The sequence below is a fragment of the Colobus angolensis genome, unplaced genomic scaffold, assembly GCF_000951035.1.
Source record: "Colobus angolensis palliatus isolate OR3802 unplaced genomic scaffold, Cang.pa_1.0 Scaffold2, whole genome shotgun sequence".
Classification (NCBI taxonomy): Eukaryota; Metazoa; Chordata; class Mammalia; order Primates; family Cercopithecidae; genus Colobus; species Colobus angolensis.
In genome coordinates this window covers 5,671,292-5,685,151 of record NW_012115154.1, presented here as the reverse complement: position 1 = coordinate 5,685,151, position 13,860 = coordinate 5,671,292, and the positions used below count along the sequence as shown (strand labels likewise).

The window sequence follows — 13,860 nt, the reverse complement described above, 5'->3', positions numbered from 1 at the left end:
GACAACTTTCACCTGACCATTGTGGTAGAGCTTTGGTCAGTTCCACATATCTTTGAATTTCCCAGTTTCCCACATTGTAAAGGGCGATTTTCGTAGGGACGATAGACACAAAAGACTTGAACACAAATTACAGTGGTGATATGTTTTCACAGTCCAGGTGAACCCCTTCTAGGATATTTGATGTCAGACAAGCAAATAAATATGTGACCCTTTATGGTACAGGAGAAAGAATATGGGGTTTGGGACCTAGATTTCCAGGGATGCGGTTTTGATTCCATCATTTAAAAACTGTGCAATCTTGGATGTTCCTCTGAGTCTCTAGAGTGGAGATTACTCAAGTATTCATTGAGAGACTTGACATAGGCAGTCTCTGCGATCCCTAACATTTTAGAAATGCAGTGGTCATACATTTGAGAGTTTATTTGAATTGCCAAGAAGAAAACGCAATTTTTAAAGAAGGTATTCAAATGTTAATAATATTTCTCTGGTATATTTGTTTGCAGATCATAAATAACTGGTGGCAGACAGAATTATTAATTATTTTATCAGTATTTTATACACAACTGCTTGATTAATAATTAGCCACAGGATCATAGCAGATCTTGAAGACATGAAGATATGAAAACAAAAACCTCTCTAATGTTATGTAATGTAATTAGAGTGACCATATTTGCCAGATTTTTTTGGAGACGGTCCTAATTTGTGTTTGTGTTTTCAGCATAATTATTATCAGTGATACTTTTTATTTTTAACATTGTTGCAGTTAAAATGCTAAATTATATAGTTAGGTGAAGTATAATCTAAGAAGAAGCTGAGGTTAAATTTTTAAAATCACTATGATTAAAATTTAAGGCCTGTAATTATTGCATAATGTTGATTTTAGTTTTCTTTTTCAGAAAAATAAATGTTACTACACACCACTATCACGTTATAGTCACACAAAAGATGGTTGAAAACTTGACTGGCCTAAGGTCACCAGTCTGAGTGTCACTGTTGGGGTATAGAATTAAGACCCTTATACTGTGGTATTGTTTCGATCATTAGCCTACATTTACTTCCTTTCAAAAGCAAAAATCATTTTAGACTTGCCAAGAGTAATAGGGTCATTGTATATTTTTTTAGCAGTCCCAGACAAATCCAACAGAAATGATCTCTTTGTACTTTGTTACTTCTGGGATTTTCAACTCTGTAGAACAGACATCATGCTTCTTTCCTGCCCTCTCTAAACTGGAAAGACAACTTGGGAGGATTTATATCTATGATAGGGAAAGGAAAGGCAGGTGGTAGGCATTTCCTTTCTGTCTGTTCATTTCCTTCTCAACGTTATCTTAAATCAACTAAGTCCATGGCCAATACAGGTCAAGGGAAGTGTGTGTGAAAATTTTGTGCAAAATCAGGATTAATAGAACCCTCCAAGACTCTAAAACTTTTCTGTAAATATTCCATGCAACAATTAGAAAGTTTTAGCAGGCTTCATCCTGCTAGACTGATTTCTTATTACCAATGTTATAAGTTTGTAAACCGGAATAAATTTGAAATCTGGTTTCTAAGCTCCTGGGGCTGGCTGGGTCGTGATGAAGAAAGCATGTTCTCAGTGTATGTCTGTGTGTGCATGTGTGCATGCATATGTATTTTTGTGCATGTAATGAGTGTGTGCGTGTGTGTACATTATTTATCCCTTGCTGCAGCATTACTCTTTGACCAGAATTGTTTACTGGCCTATTTTTCTCTTTAGTTTCACAATAAGGTGACCTGCTTCATGCTGCATCACATTGAAGAACCCTGCTCCCTGGGGGCTCATGCTGCTGTTATTGTCCCACCCACTTGGATCATTAAGGTGAAGAAACCTCAGGTAACTGCCAGGACTCTGGTGCTGCTGGGGGAGTGCAGAGAAAAATGAACTGCTGCTTCGTGCTTTTCTCCCCAGACTAGTCTTTGGGTTCCTATGACCTTTGTTCACTCATCCCCAAGGCCCTGTGCTTAGCTTCCACAGTTCATCCCATTGGCCCATCTCTTTCCCCGTGTTGGGCTCTCTCATGGAATCAACCTCCTCATCCTAATGAGTTCAGAGTTCTAGAGCAGGAAGGTTGCCTCCTCATTCATGTGCTAATGATGTTCTCTTTGATAGGTGCTCTTCCAAGTTTCACTGAGTACTAGTGGTGGGTACAGCTGATGCTTATACAACTCTGTTCTCTTCCAGCCTGGGCATCCCCAGAGGGTCAATGTGAGGGCGAACTGTGCAGGCTTCATGGTTTGGTTAAGATTCCTGCCACTTCCAACCTAGAAGGCAGACCATGAGTCATGACCTTCCTGAATACACAGACCTGCTTAGAGCATGACATTTTTTTTTTCTTAAGGCAAAGTAGAATTTATTCTTTTAATATCTAATCTGATTCTGTGTTCTCCCCAGTATACTTCCTGTCCTTGTGCGTCTCCACCTCAGTATTCAGGGAAAACTTAGTGGTTTCTTGACAAGGTCATAGTCTTTGAAATAAAATGTTTCTGCCTTTGTACTATACATCCTTGACAGTTAGCTTCAAGTTATGGGATGGCAGATTTTTAATGCTATGGGAAGAAAGACTGTACCTCCCTTAGGGTGCAGGTACTTTAGGAAGTCTTATCAAATGCAATACCTTTAAATGATATGGTAGCCCTACTTCCTGTGGTCTCCAGACTCATCACGTAATTCATTCTTGTCGACTCAGGTTTATTTAAAAACTGGTGGATCTGGGATACTGTTTTGCTTTGTGTATTTCATATAAAGTTTAGACTCTGTTGATGAGTAATGTTTAGGAATAAAATTATAGTCTATGGAAGCCCTTGGGATATTTATTTCCAGAGGCAAGTATAGTATCTACATATTAAAAAATGAGGAGCCTAGTGCTTCATTTTATATTTTAGAACCAAATGCCAAGATATGTTAAATGAGTTGCCCAAGGTGATAAAACAAATTAAATATGGTATTGCTATTTGAAATTCAAGTGTACTAAATTCCAGTTTTTATTTTTAAATCTCTTTAACATTTCTACTTTTAAATTTTTTTCTAAAATTTGGTAATCTCTCCAAGTCTTTACATTAAACATTCATTCAGTGAAATCCACATCCTTCCATTGAAAACTTCGATTGTATCAGGAAGGCTAGTTTAGTAGGCAATGTGATAAAATACATGATCCTTACTCTTGAGAATCTTGTTTTGAAGGGGGAACTTCATGAAGAAGATGGGTTTTGTTCTGCTTTGTAAAAATGGGTGAGATTTAGGTCTGTGGAGTAGAGAGTGAGTAGCAGGCAGGAGAATGGCACACAGGCACAGGTACTGTGTCCAAAATTATATCCGTCAAACTGTGAGTCTAGTTTGACCAAAGTGCAGGATTTATGCAGAGGGTGTGTGGGAGATGAACACACAGTTGCTTAGGCCTGACTGTGGAGGGATTTTTTTATTTTTTTTTTAATAACCGTGAACTTTATCCTGAAGTAGCAGAGTTCCTTTTAAGCGAGGAGTGATAGAGTAAAGTATATATATATATATAGTATTTTAGAAAGAAACAAGTAGCAAGAGTGTGTAGAATATCCCAGTGGTGTGGGAATTTGGAAGCCCGTGGACACACCAGTTAGGAAAATCAGGAGATAATACCAGTTTGTAGGGAAATTGCAAAATTTACTTTTTTAAACCTTAAGAAACCCTTTTTAATGGAAATTTTCAAGCAAATGAAGAAAGAGAAAGATTGTAATGAATCCTCTAGCCATCGACTTTTCTGCCATTCTTTTTCATCTGTCTCCTGCCACGTCATATTTTCATTTTATCAATTACCTTTTGCTTTTGGGATTCACATGCAGCTGTGAGAAGCAATACAGAGGAATCACTTGCACCCTTCCAAAATTTCCCTTCATGGTAACATCTTGCAGGATTATAGTACAAAATCACAACCAGGATATTGACCTTGATTCAGTCAAGATACAGAACATTCCGTCCCCACAAGGATCCCTGGTGGTCCCTTGTCAAGAGCCACATCATCCATTTCCTTCTGGCCTCACCCCGTCTACCCCATCTTCCTGGAAGTGGAAGCCCCCTCCTTTTTCTTTAACTAGAGTATTTTAAAACAAATCTTATACAGCATACCACTTAGTCTGTGAACACTTCATTATGCTTCTGTAAAAGATAGCACTAAAAAAAACCCAAATGCCATTGTCTCAGTCATGTTAATAATCCCTTAAAGTTTTTTCCTATTGTCTAAAATATATCTTTTTTTTTTACTGTTTTTCAAGTCAAGATCCAAAGTTCACAACTGCCTTTTGTTGACATAGTTCTTAAGTCTCCCTTAATTTAGAACAATACCCCTTCTTATTTCTCAGGCCACTTACTCGTTGATGAAATTGGGTTACTTTACCCATAGGATTTCCCATATTTTGATTTTGTCTGATTCTTACCATGTTTCCAAATTATTTCTCTTATTGCCCATATCTCTTGTAAACTAATATTTGGACACAAAGACTCAATTATATTTAGGGTTTTTTTTTGGTAAAAGGGATACACTGGCAGTGCTGTGTATTTCTATCACGTTGCCATCACAGGAAGAGGATATCAGCCATTTCACTCTCAGTGACGCTAAGATCAATCAATGGGTTCAGGAACTGTCATCGTAATCCATCTGTCATAAAGTTCACCATCAGCTTGCCATCCATTGTTATCTATCAAAGATTTTTGCCAAAGTCTGTTATTGCATTAGGGGTTGCCAAGGAGTCGTTTTCCAATTTTCACTCTTTTTAGCTATGATTTTTAGAAGAGAGACCTTTCCTTCATCCTAACAAATACATGACAAATGTTTGAGTATTTGCCTTTATTTGTAAGTTTTCAGAATAATAAGCCGATGCCATAGCAACCCTTATAGGATGTAGTAGTGGTTGGTTTTTTTGGAGAGTATCATTATGAAAATACTTAATGATGTTTTTATGTATTATGTGTTTTTCAATACGATGTCATCATTCTTCTTCTTAAGTTCATATTGTTTCACCTCCAACCAGTTGGAACCTCTTCCACATGGAGTCTGTCTCCATTTGTTATGAGCCGTGAGGTTTTGAGAGCTTCCTTGGTTTTAGGAACAATACCATGTCCCAGGATCATTTAATGCTTTTCCTGTCCATACCTGGAATCAGCCTTTCTCTAGAGTCTTAGTTACTTTTAATGGGATATGGGATTTACAGCTCACAGTCTGGATGCAAAGTCCAAATTCATTATTCAACATGTACCTTTTTATTGCCATCTATGATTCAGGACAATGTAATAATAATAATAATAGTAAGAAGAGCTAATATTTTTATGTGTTGGGAAAATTTTCAGTATTTTACATTCAGTATCTTATTTTATCATCATAGTACCCTATGGGAAGGTATCCTGTTATTCTCACTCTGTATCTGAGGATTGTGAGGCACAGAGAAGTCAAGTAAATTACCCAGGGTCATACAATTATTAAATAGTTTGAGATGGGACTTGGACCCAGGAATTTTGATTCCGAAAACAAGCTCTTATTGGTATGCCACACTGCCTCACTGTCTTTCTGTAGCCAGCTTGCTGAATCAGATGTTTTACAATTTCAGTAGCCTTTCCATCAAGTAAGTTAACCAGTGAACCATAGTGTATTTAAAAGCTGGTGTATAGTGAGCTTGTGGGGACAATGCAGCAATGGTTAAGAGCTTTCTGACTTTTGAGCCAATACTACCTGGGCCCATAATAACCTTGCTGTAGCCACTTAACTAATTTATGTAATACTGAACAATTAAACTCTTCTGTTGAAACTCTTCTGACACCAATGTTAAATTCTATAGACATAAAAAACCATGAGGAAGAAAACAAGGAGAAAAGTCGTTGTGTCTGTGACCTGTTCATAGATGACAGTAAAAACTCTAGTTTATAGTGTGTAGATCATGGGTGGCAAGTTTTTTTTTGGAATGAAGTTTCGTTCTCGCAGCCAGGCTGGAGCGCACTGGTGCGATTTCGCCTCACTGCAACCTCTGCCTCTTGGGTTCAAGCAATTCTCCTGCCTCAGCCTCCTGAGTAGCTGGTATTACAGGCGCCTGCCACTGCGCCTGGCTAATTTTTGTATATTTAGTAGAGACAGGGTTTCACCATGTTGACCAGGCTGGTCTTGAACTTCTGACCTCAGGTGATCCACCCGCCTCGGCCTCCCAAAGTGCTGGGATTACAGGCGTGAGCCACCACACCTGGCCAGTGGGTGGCAAGCTTTTAGCCATGACTTGGAGGTAGATATATTAGAGAATTCATTTAAGACATTGGGAAGTGACTAACAAATGGAAAATTTGGAAGGTAGGTGGAGAACAGCAGAGTAAAATGTTTTTCCAAATTTGAGGATTTACATATATATGTCTATGTTTCTATATTCTATCATACTGCTTCAAAATAAATAATAGAGAAAATGTTCTTAATTGAATTCAGTTAATGTTTATTTAACTACATTCAGAGATGCTGTTGTATGCAGTAGAAGGTCCAAAGATGAATCAGATGTGATCCATTTCCACAAAGAGTATACTCAATAGTGGGGAACATAGCTAGAACTATCTAAGTCACTGGGCAGAGTGTTTGTGGATTTTGAAAGAGGAATTCAGCCATGTGTAAATCCTTAATAAAAGAATGCCTCCTGCTGTCTTGGAAGATTTACTTTTTGGTCAGTATACATCTTTGGGAGAAACACACATAGGATGGCGATAGGAAGGGGCCAGACAGGTTGCTTGAATCAGTCATGGTCAGCATCCAAGGTGGTCTAGCTATCCAAGGTGGAGAGTGGTCAGTGCTACCTAAGATGTATAAACACAGTGTGAATATGAAGCAGTATGGAGCATTTTTGGTTATGGGGATCAGGGTAGGCTAAATGGAAAATATGCCATTTGTGGTTAGCCTTAAAGGATGTAGGCAGTGTCAGTGAAACAAGGGCTGAGAAGGACAGTAGGAGTTGATAGAACTTACTGAGAAGAGTTAAGATGGATCTTTAAATAAAGTCAGCTTTATTTGGGATATTTGTGTCTAAACAAATGACTCTAGAGAGGAGGAGTAAAGGAAATCTATTTGAGTGTATTATGGCCAGGAGACATGGTTTATAAAGAGTTGGAATTAAACTGCATATTTCATTTTTATTCCACGAGCAACTGTGGAATTGGCAGCTGTGTGAAACCTTGATGCTAAAGGGAGTGAGGGCTGCTTGGGTGATTTGCTGGGTTTCATCACCTCATTATTTAAAGAGATGAAGAAGTTATTTTGTAGAAATAAAAAGATACTGGAAGATAGATGATTTTAAGTAATTCAAATGAAAAACCCAAAATTTAAGAATCAAACCTGAATCTGTTGATATATCTGAAGTCCAAGTTATATTTAAAGTTACAAATGTCAATGTTTCTCTTTCGGACTGAAAATATCACTAGACAATATTTTGATTGGACGGGCAGGTTAAAGATGCTCAAATACCTGTGCATGTACTGGGAGCTGACGGATTGAGACTTATGTGAATTTTCTGTGGGGTCAAGTTGTAGAAGACCACAGTTGAGAAAGCGTTCACAGAACTTATGTGTCATGAGATGACACCATTGGAAAAAATATTGTGCACTTGATCCCCTAAATTTTCCAGACTGTCCCTTTCTTGTAACTTTCTCATGAATCTCACTGGACTTCTCCTATCTTCTAAAAAGAATATAAAATGGATCCTCCATGCTCTTTCCTTAATATAGCCTGTTGTGGCTTCATAATACTGAGTGGGAACAAGCTGGTTTCTTTGAAAGAATGATAGGGTTCAATCTTTTATTGTTTAGTTTGTAGTAACGTGAGCAATACATAAATATGCTCCCTGTAAAAATTAAACATTTCAGATAAGAGAGTCTCCTTTCACCAGCATTTAAAATGATAAGCATCTCCCCTGTCTCTTCCTATGATATATGCAGAGTTTTTACTGTGCATTTGTGTGCATGGAAATGCACCCACAGAAAAAACACAGAACCACTTTGAGTGTAAGGGTGTGTGTTTTTAATAAATCGTTTTTCACACAATGCTTTCAAACTTGCCTTTCTTAGTAAAAAAAAAAGATTCTTGGGGAAAGTCTATATTACTATATGTAGACTTAACTCATTTTTTAAATTGCTGTATATATCCCATGCTGTGGATATATCCCAGTTTATTGATCCATCTGCCTACTGGTGGATATTTATATTGTTTCTAATGTTCTACTTATCAACAATGTTGCAATCATTTCTTCCTAGCCCTGTATGAGCTTTCTTCATAATAGTCTCCGTTTTTTTGTTTATCTCTTCTGGTTACATAATCTTAAAATACTGGGAACCCATGAAATGTAATAGCTAATTTTGTGCAAGGACCAATAATATCCTGTAAATTAGCCTCAAAATTGCCCAAACCATTTCCTTTGGTGAATTCTAAAGCTTCATTAGTACTTGTGATTTAGTCAAATAGGCCTGACTGGAGCTGTTCCCACCCTGTCTGTAACTTTTGGAATAAGTTTTCTTTATCCTTCTGCCTGCCCATCCTCAGAGCAGCCTTTGTTCCCTGGCCCAGTGGGAGCACAGCAAAGTAAGAATGCGCTTTCATAGACTGAGTCCATTACTCTCTCTCCTACTGTCTACCAGAGTTTTGTCCAGCATATGATGGGGGGAAGACTTTATTTGGGGTGACACAGAAGAGAGAACAGATCTCTTCTCTTGAGATCTGTTATTATAACCAGTCATTTGTGATCTTATAACCTGGAAAAATCCCAGAAGACTAGTAAGAAGTAGTTAAGTTTCAGTCACAGTTGAGTGATTTACCCATAAGTATTTCTTAATAGCCCAGCAAGGAGTCATAAGTAAGATCAGGATTTTGTTGATAGGATTATTTCTGTGCAAGGTAAAATTATCCTGGTATGAAGTACAGGAAAACAAAAAGCCTTTTTCTGTAGGTCTTTAACAAAAGAGCAGGCACAGAATGTCTAGGGGGCGACTACTGTTGGAATCAGAAGAATGCAAAAATCCAAATGAGGGTACAGCACTTCACTGTGTTTTTAGTGTTGATCTTGCAAAGCACATGCTTTGTATCACCAAGTTAGCTACCCTTGATATAATAGAGATGCTTTGTTTTGGAACATAGGACAAGTGTTAAAGGTTTCTTGCATATATCACTAACAATTCTACACAGTAACTTATTGACATAATTTTGACATTCTCGAAAAGTGTGCTCTTTTGTTTAACTCTCTCAACAATACTGACCCAGGCAGGATAAGCAATCCTGTAGATTATCGAGAGTAGGCGATTTATTTCATCATGGTCAAAACATATACAAAATCTGCCTTCACACCCATCTGTTTCTAGAGATAGAGATAGATACATATTTATACAAAATAGAGATATGTATTTATACAAAAATAGAAGGGAACCATGGGATTTTGAGGTGTGCTGTGAAATTCCTACTATTTATCTTTTGTGTTTGACTATCTGTAGGGCTGTAAGCTTACTCAGAGCTCACATAGATGCAGCCAGGTACTGTAAGTCAACCACTGTGCTTGGTCTCTGCCCTGTTCTTGTTCTGTGAAGTGAAAAAGGCCTCAGATGCATTTGGTTTGGTGAGGCTAGAAGCACTTGTATTTGCTACCTCTGTGTTAAAAAAAAAAAAAAACCATTTTGTGTGTCTGTTCCCTATAAGAATTGAGTTCTTTGCCTGCTCTGTTTTCAGACATCAAGCCTTACTTTAATGTGTTTTTCTAACTCTGTGCTCCCCATACATGCTTGATCATCAAAATCACCTGAAATACTGTGAGTTCTATGGTCAGACAAGTTTAAGAAGCAATCTTAGCCTGATGTGTTAGATCTGTCTCTTGGAGTTTAATTGCAGAGTCCTGTCAAGGACCCAGGTCCATAGCATGTTCCTGCAAGCACTTGGTGTCTGGCATTGCTCTTGGCAGTAAATGAATTAAAACTACAAATAAGTTAGGAGGCAAGCATCACTTCCCAAGGATCCTTTCCCAAATCAGGAGAGGCTCAGTAAGTGCTGTGAATCATAGTAATATTTATTCATTATTTCAACAATGATTCCAGTGTACACTATATGCCAGGAATTTGTGCTCAGTGCTGGGGACACACAGCTGAGAATGAGGCATTGTTTAGAATGAGCTAACATTTACTGAAGTGCTTATGGTGGGATGAATACCCAGCTAATTGCTTCACATGCCTTTGCTGGTTATAACTTCATAACTGTCCCATGAGGTGGGTAGTGTCACCATTATTTTAAAATTAAGAAACTGTTATTTCAGAAGTTTGACTGACTCGGCCAAGGTCACTGATCTCATAATGGGGAGATTCAGAGTCCATACCGGACGTATATTCCTGTCTCTGTTCATCTTCCGCTTAACACAATCTATGTGTCTCCACACTTTCCTCTTTCTACTGCCATCACTCTGTGATAGAATTGCCTGGTGAAATTTTAAAAAGTATCCTTGCCTGGGCTTTACCCAAAACAGATGAAAGAATAGTTGATGGGGCCCAGGCATGAGCATTTTTCAAAGCTCTCTGGGTGATGCCAATGTGTAGAGATGGTTGAGAAGCATTTCGAGCATTGTTAATTGACATCGAATACATACTGCTCCTGCCAGCCTCATGGTTTCTAGCATTCTTCTCAGATCATTTGGCTGATTAAATGATTAATGATTCCAAATCACCTTTCTTCCCTTTTAAACAAACAGAAATCTATCAAAATATAGCGAATACTTTCATAATGCAAAATGTTCCTCAGTGAGGGACATGATAAAAGACCCATTTAACTGGGAATTTAGAAACTTGAAGATCTATTTTCAGGGGGAAGTATAGTCAACAGTGAGTGATGAGGAATGACCTGGGGTCTAGAGCACCCATGAGCTCCTGGATCTCTCTTTTTCTGGTGTGATTCTGAGATCCTGAGATCTTTTAATCTGATGGGGAAAGAAAACCTTGGGACAGATGGTAGTTTTTGAAAATTTCCCTCAACCCTGGTGAACACAGGTCATACATCAACTTATTTTTTTTTCCCCAAATCCAAGTCAAAGTAAAATAAAAGCTAAATAGGAGCTTACTAATTTGGATGCCTTAATATATGTACTTTATACTAAAGATTATTTTGAATGCTCAAAGAAAAAAGAATACATTAAAAAGTAGAAGAATAGACATTTGCATTTCTTGAGGCTGTTGGACAACTTTACTCAAACAATGCATGCATATATACTTATGTAAACTTTTGATTTAAGAATTCTGCGTTTCTTGCTGTCAACACTTTGTTAAACATCTATTATATGGTCAGTAATATCTTGCCTTTTAAAGATAGCGGTCTAATTAATCATTGACTCTCCACTAATTAAATCTGTTTTTATCTTGTCTTCAATCAGTGGGTTGTGACTGATCCCTATGACAGGTTCTACTCAAAGCATCTATATCAAATGTTAAGAGAAAATGGTTAGTTGAAGTAATCACAATATTGTGGTCTATAACATTTCTAGAAAGAGAAAGACAAGGAAAGTAAATTTGGGGGTCACTGTATTTCAACAAGTTTGAGGCACTTTTATGAGAAGAAAAAAATCAAGGCTACCTGGGAGGGGGGAACCTTTTTAAACCATTAGGTCTTTAGACAGAGAAAGAAAGAACAATGACTTCCACCCCACTGTCATAGTGATTTAAGGTGAGTATTATCTTTGCATTTTCCAAGTCAGACAACTGATAGGACAGTTGGATCATAAATTTCTGGTAGGGTCAAGAGTCATTTTATGACTATTACTAGAAAAGATCATTACCAAAAGAGTAAACTGAGAAAAAAACAAAACAAAACAAAACAAAACCCAGAAAAACAAAAAACAAAAAAAAAGAAAAAGAAAAACATGAAAAATGGCCTCCTTTTTTACATTTCCACATAGGTGATCTCCATACCAGGAGATGAACTTGAACTTGGTTGGGCGGGAGACGAACCTGGTTGGGCGGGAGACTGGAGCCCCTCAGAGAATTTGGGATTCTTCCATTTTTACTGGGAGGGTTGGCAGGTATAACATGTGTTGTTATGTGAGTCCATGAGAGCCTCTGGGGTTCTTACTCCCTGCCTCTCCATGTGGTAGAGAGTCAGTCGCTTACTCTGAAGCACTCAACTGATTTCTGTCTGTGGCTTACCGATGAACAGTGGCTTGGAAGTGTGAAAGCATGAGAAGCATGCAGTGGAACAGCATGCGCTGCCGCCATTTTCTACTTGGTTCTGCATGGGAAAGCTCCTGGGCTGGTTGCCTCTGGGCTCAGGCGTTTTTCTCTCTCTCCCTGCAGAACTCACTGAAGGCTTCAAATCGGAAGAAGAAGAGAACAAGCTTTAAAAGAAAAGCCAGTAAAAGAGGGATGGAAGTAGGTGTTTCAGAGTTTTATTCTGAGGAATTTTCACTTTCTTTCCATAACCTACTCTGCCCTATGAGATCAGATCTAAGTTGATTTTTCTGATCTATCTTCTACCACTGCTTTCTCCTCACTGCACTCTAACCACAAGAGAATTCTTTCTGTTCTTTTTAAAAAACAAACACTCGGCCGGGTGCGGTGGCTCAAGCCTGTAATCCCAGCACTTTGGGAGGCCGAGGCGGGCGAATCACGAGGTCAGGAGATCGAGACCATCCTGGCTAACATGGTGAAACCCCGTCTCTACTAAAAAAAAAAATACAAAAAATTAGCTGGGCGTGGTGGCGGGCGCCTGTAGTCCCAGCTACTCAGGAGGCTGAGGCAGGAGAATGGCGTGAACCCGGGAGGCGGAGCTTGCAGTGAGCCGAGATCCGGCCACTGCACTCCAGCCTGGGCGACACAGCGAGACTCCGTCTCAAAAAAATAAAAAAATAAAAAACAAACACTCAAAACTAACCTCTGCACTTGCCTGGAAATGTTATCCCCAGGATGATGATGATGAAGATCAAAGCTAATATTTCTGGAATATTTGGAGTTTACAGAGTAAAATAAAAAGCCTGGCTTAATTCTCCGGAGCAAATGATAACTTGAGATACTTTCTTCCAAGTCTTATATGGAAGTTGTGTTAAGAGTCAGCCCTGGGAAACAAAATGTAGGGTTTTTCCACCTCCCTTGCCTTGGGGTTGCCTTTCAAGCCATGGATGTGTATCCTAACAGTGCTGATTGCTTCTTTCAGCAGGAAAACAAAGGTCGTCCTTTTGTGATAAAACCCATCTCTTCTCCTCTCATGAAACCCTTGCTTGTATTTGTGAATCCCAAGAGTGGAGGCAACCAGGTGAGTGTTTTTTCATGATTTTTAACTGTGAAGTTTTGATAAGTTCTTGAAGACACAACTCTTACGGCCAATTAAAATAGTACCACTAGGATCCCAAGCTTTGGAAGACACCAGTTTCTCAGGAACAAAGTTATTGTTTCTCTGATAGCTTTATACTTTACAGGGCTGGGTAAAACCTAGATGTTCTATAATTTGTCTGTCTGCTTCCATATAAGACTATAACAGAGGCACTTAAGAAACCTAACTACTGACTTTTTCCTTACAGATTTTCAAGAAAGGATATTCCAGAATTTCTCTTAGTTCATATGTTTCAGGATTCCTCAATTCTTGTGGTTAGGAGGTCCTTTATCAACTTCTTTTTATTTCTTTCTGTTGCAATTTAGATACAACTACTTTCGTCCCTATCCTCAGAGAAGAACAAAGGATGATTTGTGAGTCATGATAATCACTACCAAATACCACCAACATTATAGAAAATATCAACTTCTTAAGGTTTCACTTGGTCCTAGCCCAGATCCGATAGTACGGATAGTTATCTCCTTTGAGAATAAAGAAATTGACTTAGAAAAGTTAAGTCTAAAGGCATGCCTAAA

At 38.3% G+C, this 13,860-nt stretch overlaps 1 protein-coding gene across 1 annotated transcript in view; it reads left to right on the top strand.

The window, feature by feature from the left end:
* Window positions 1-13,860, top strand: part of DGKI (diacylglycerol kinase, iota) — a 461,461-nt gene that overhangs the window by 226,336 nt on the left and 221,265 nt on the right. Inside the window, exons 8-10 of the mRNA XM_011941272.1 lie at window positions 1,736-1,852; window positions 12,313-12,387; window positions 13,169-13,267. Of these exons, the coding sequence (XP_011796662.1) occupies window positions 1,760-1,852; window positions 12,313-12,387; window positions 13,169-13,267 (267 nt within the window). The 5' untranslated portion in view covers window positions 1,736-1,759. The remainder of the gene's footprint in view (window positions 1-1,735; window positions 1,853-12,312; window positions 12,388-13,168; window positions 13,268-13,860) is intronic.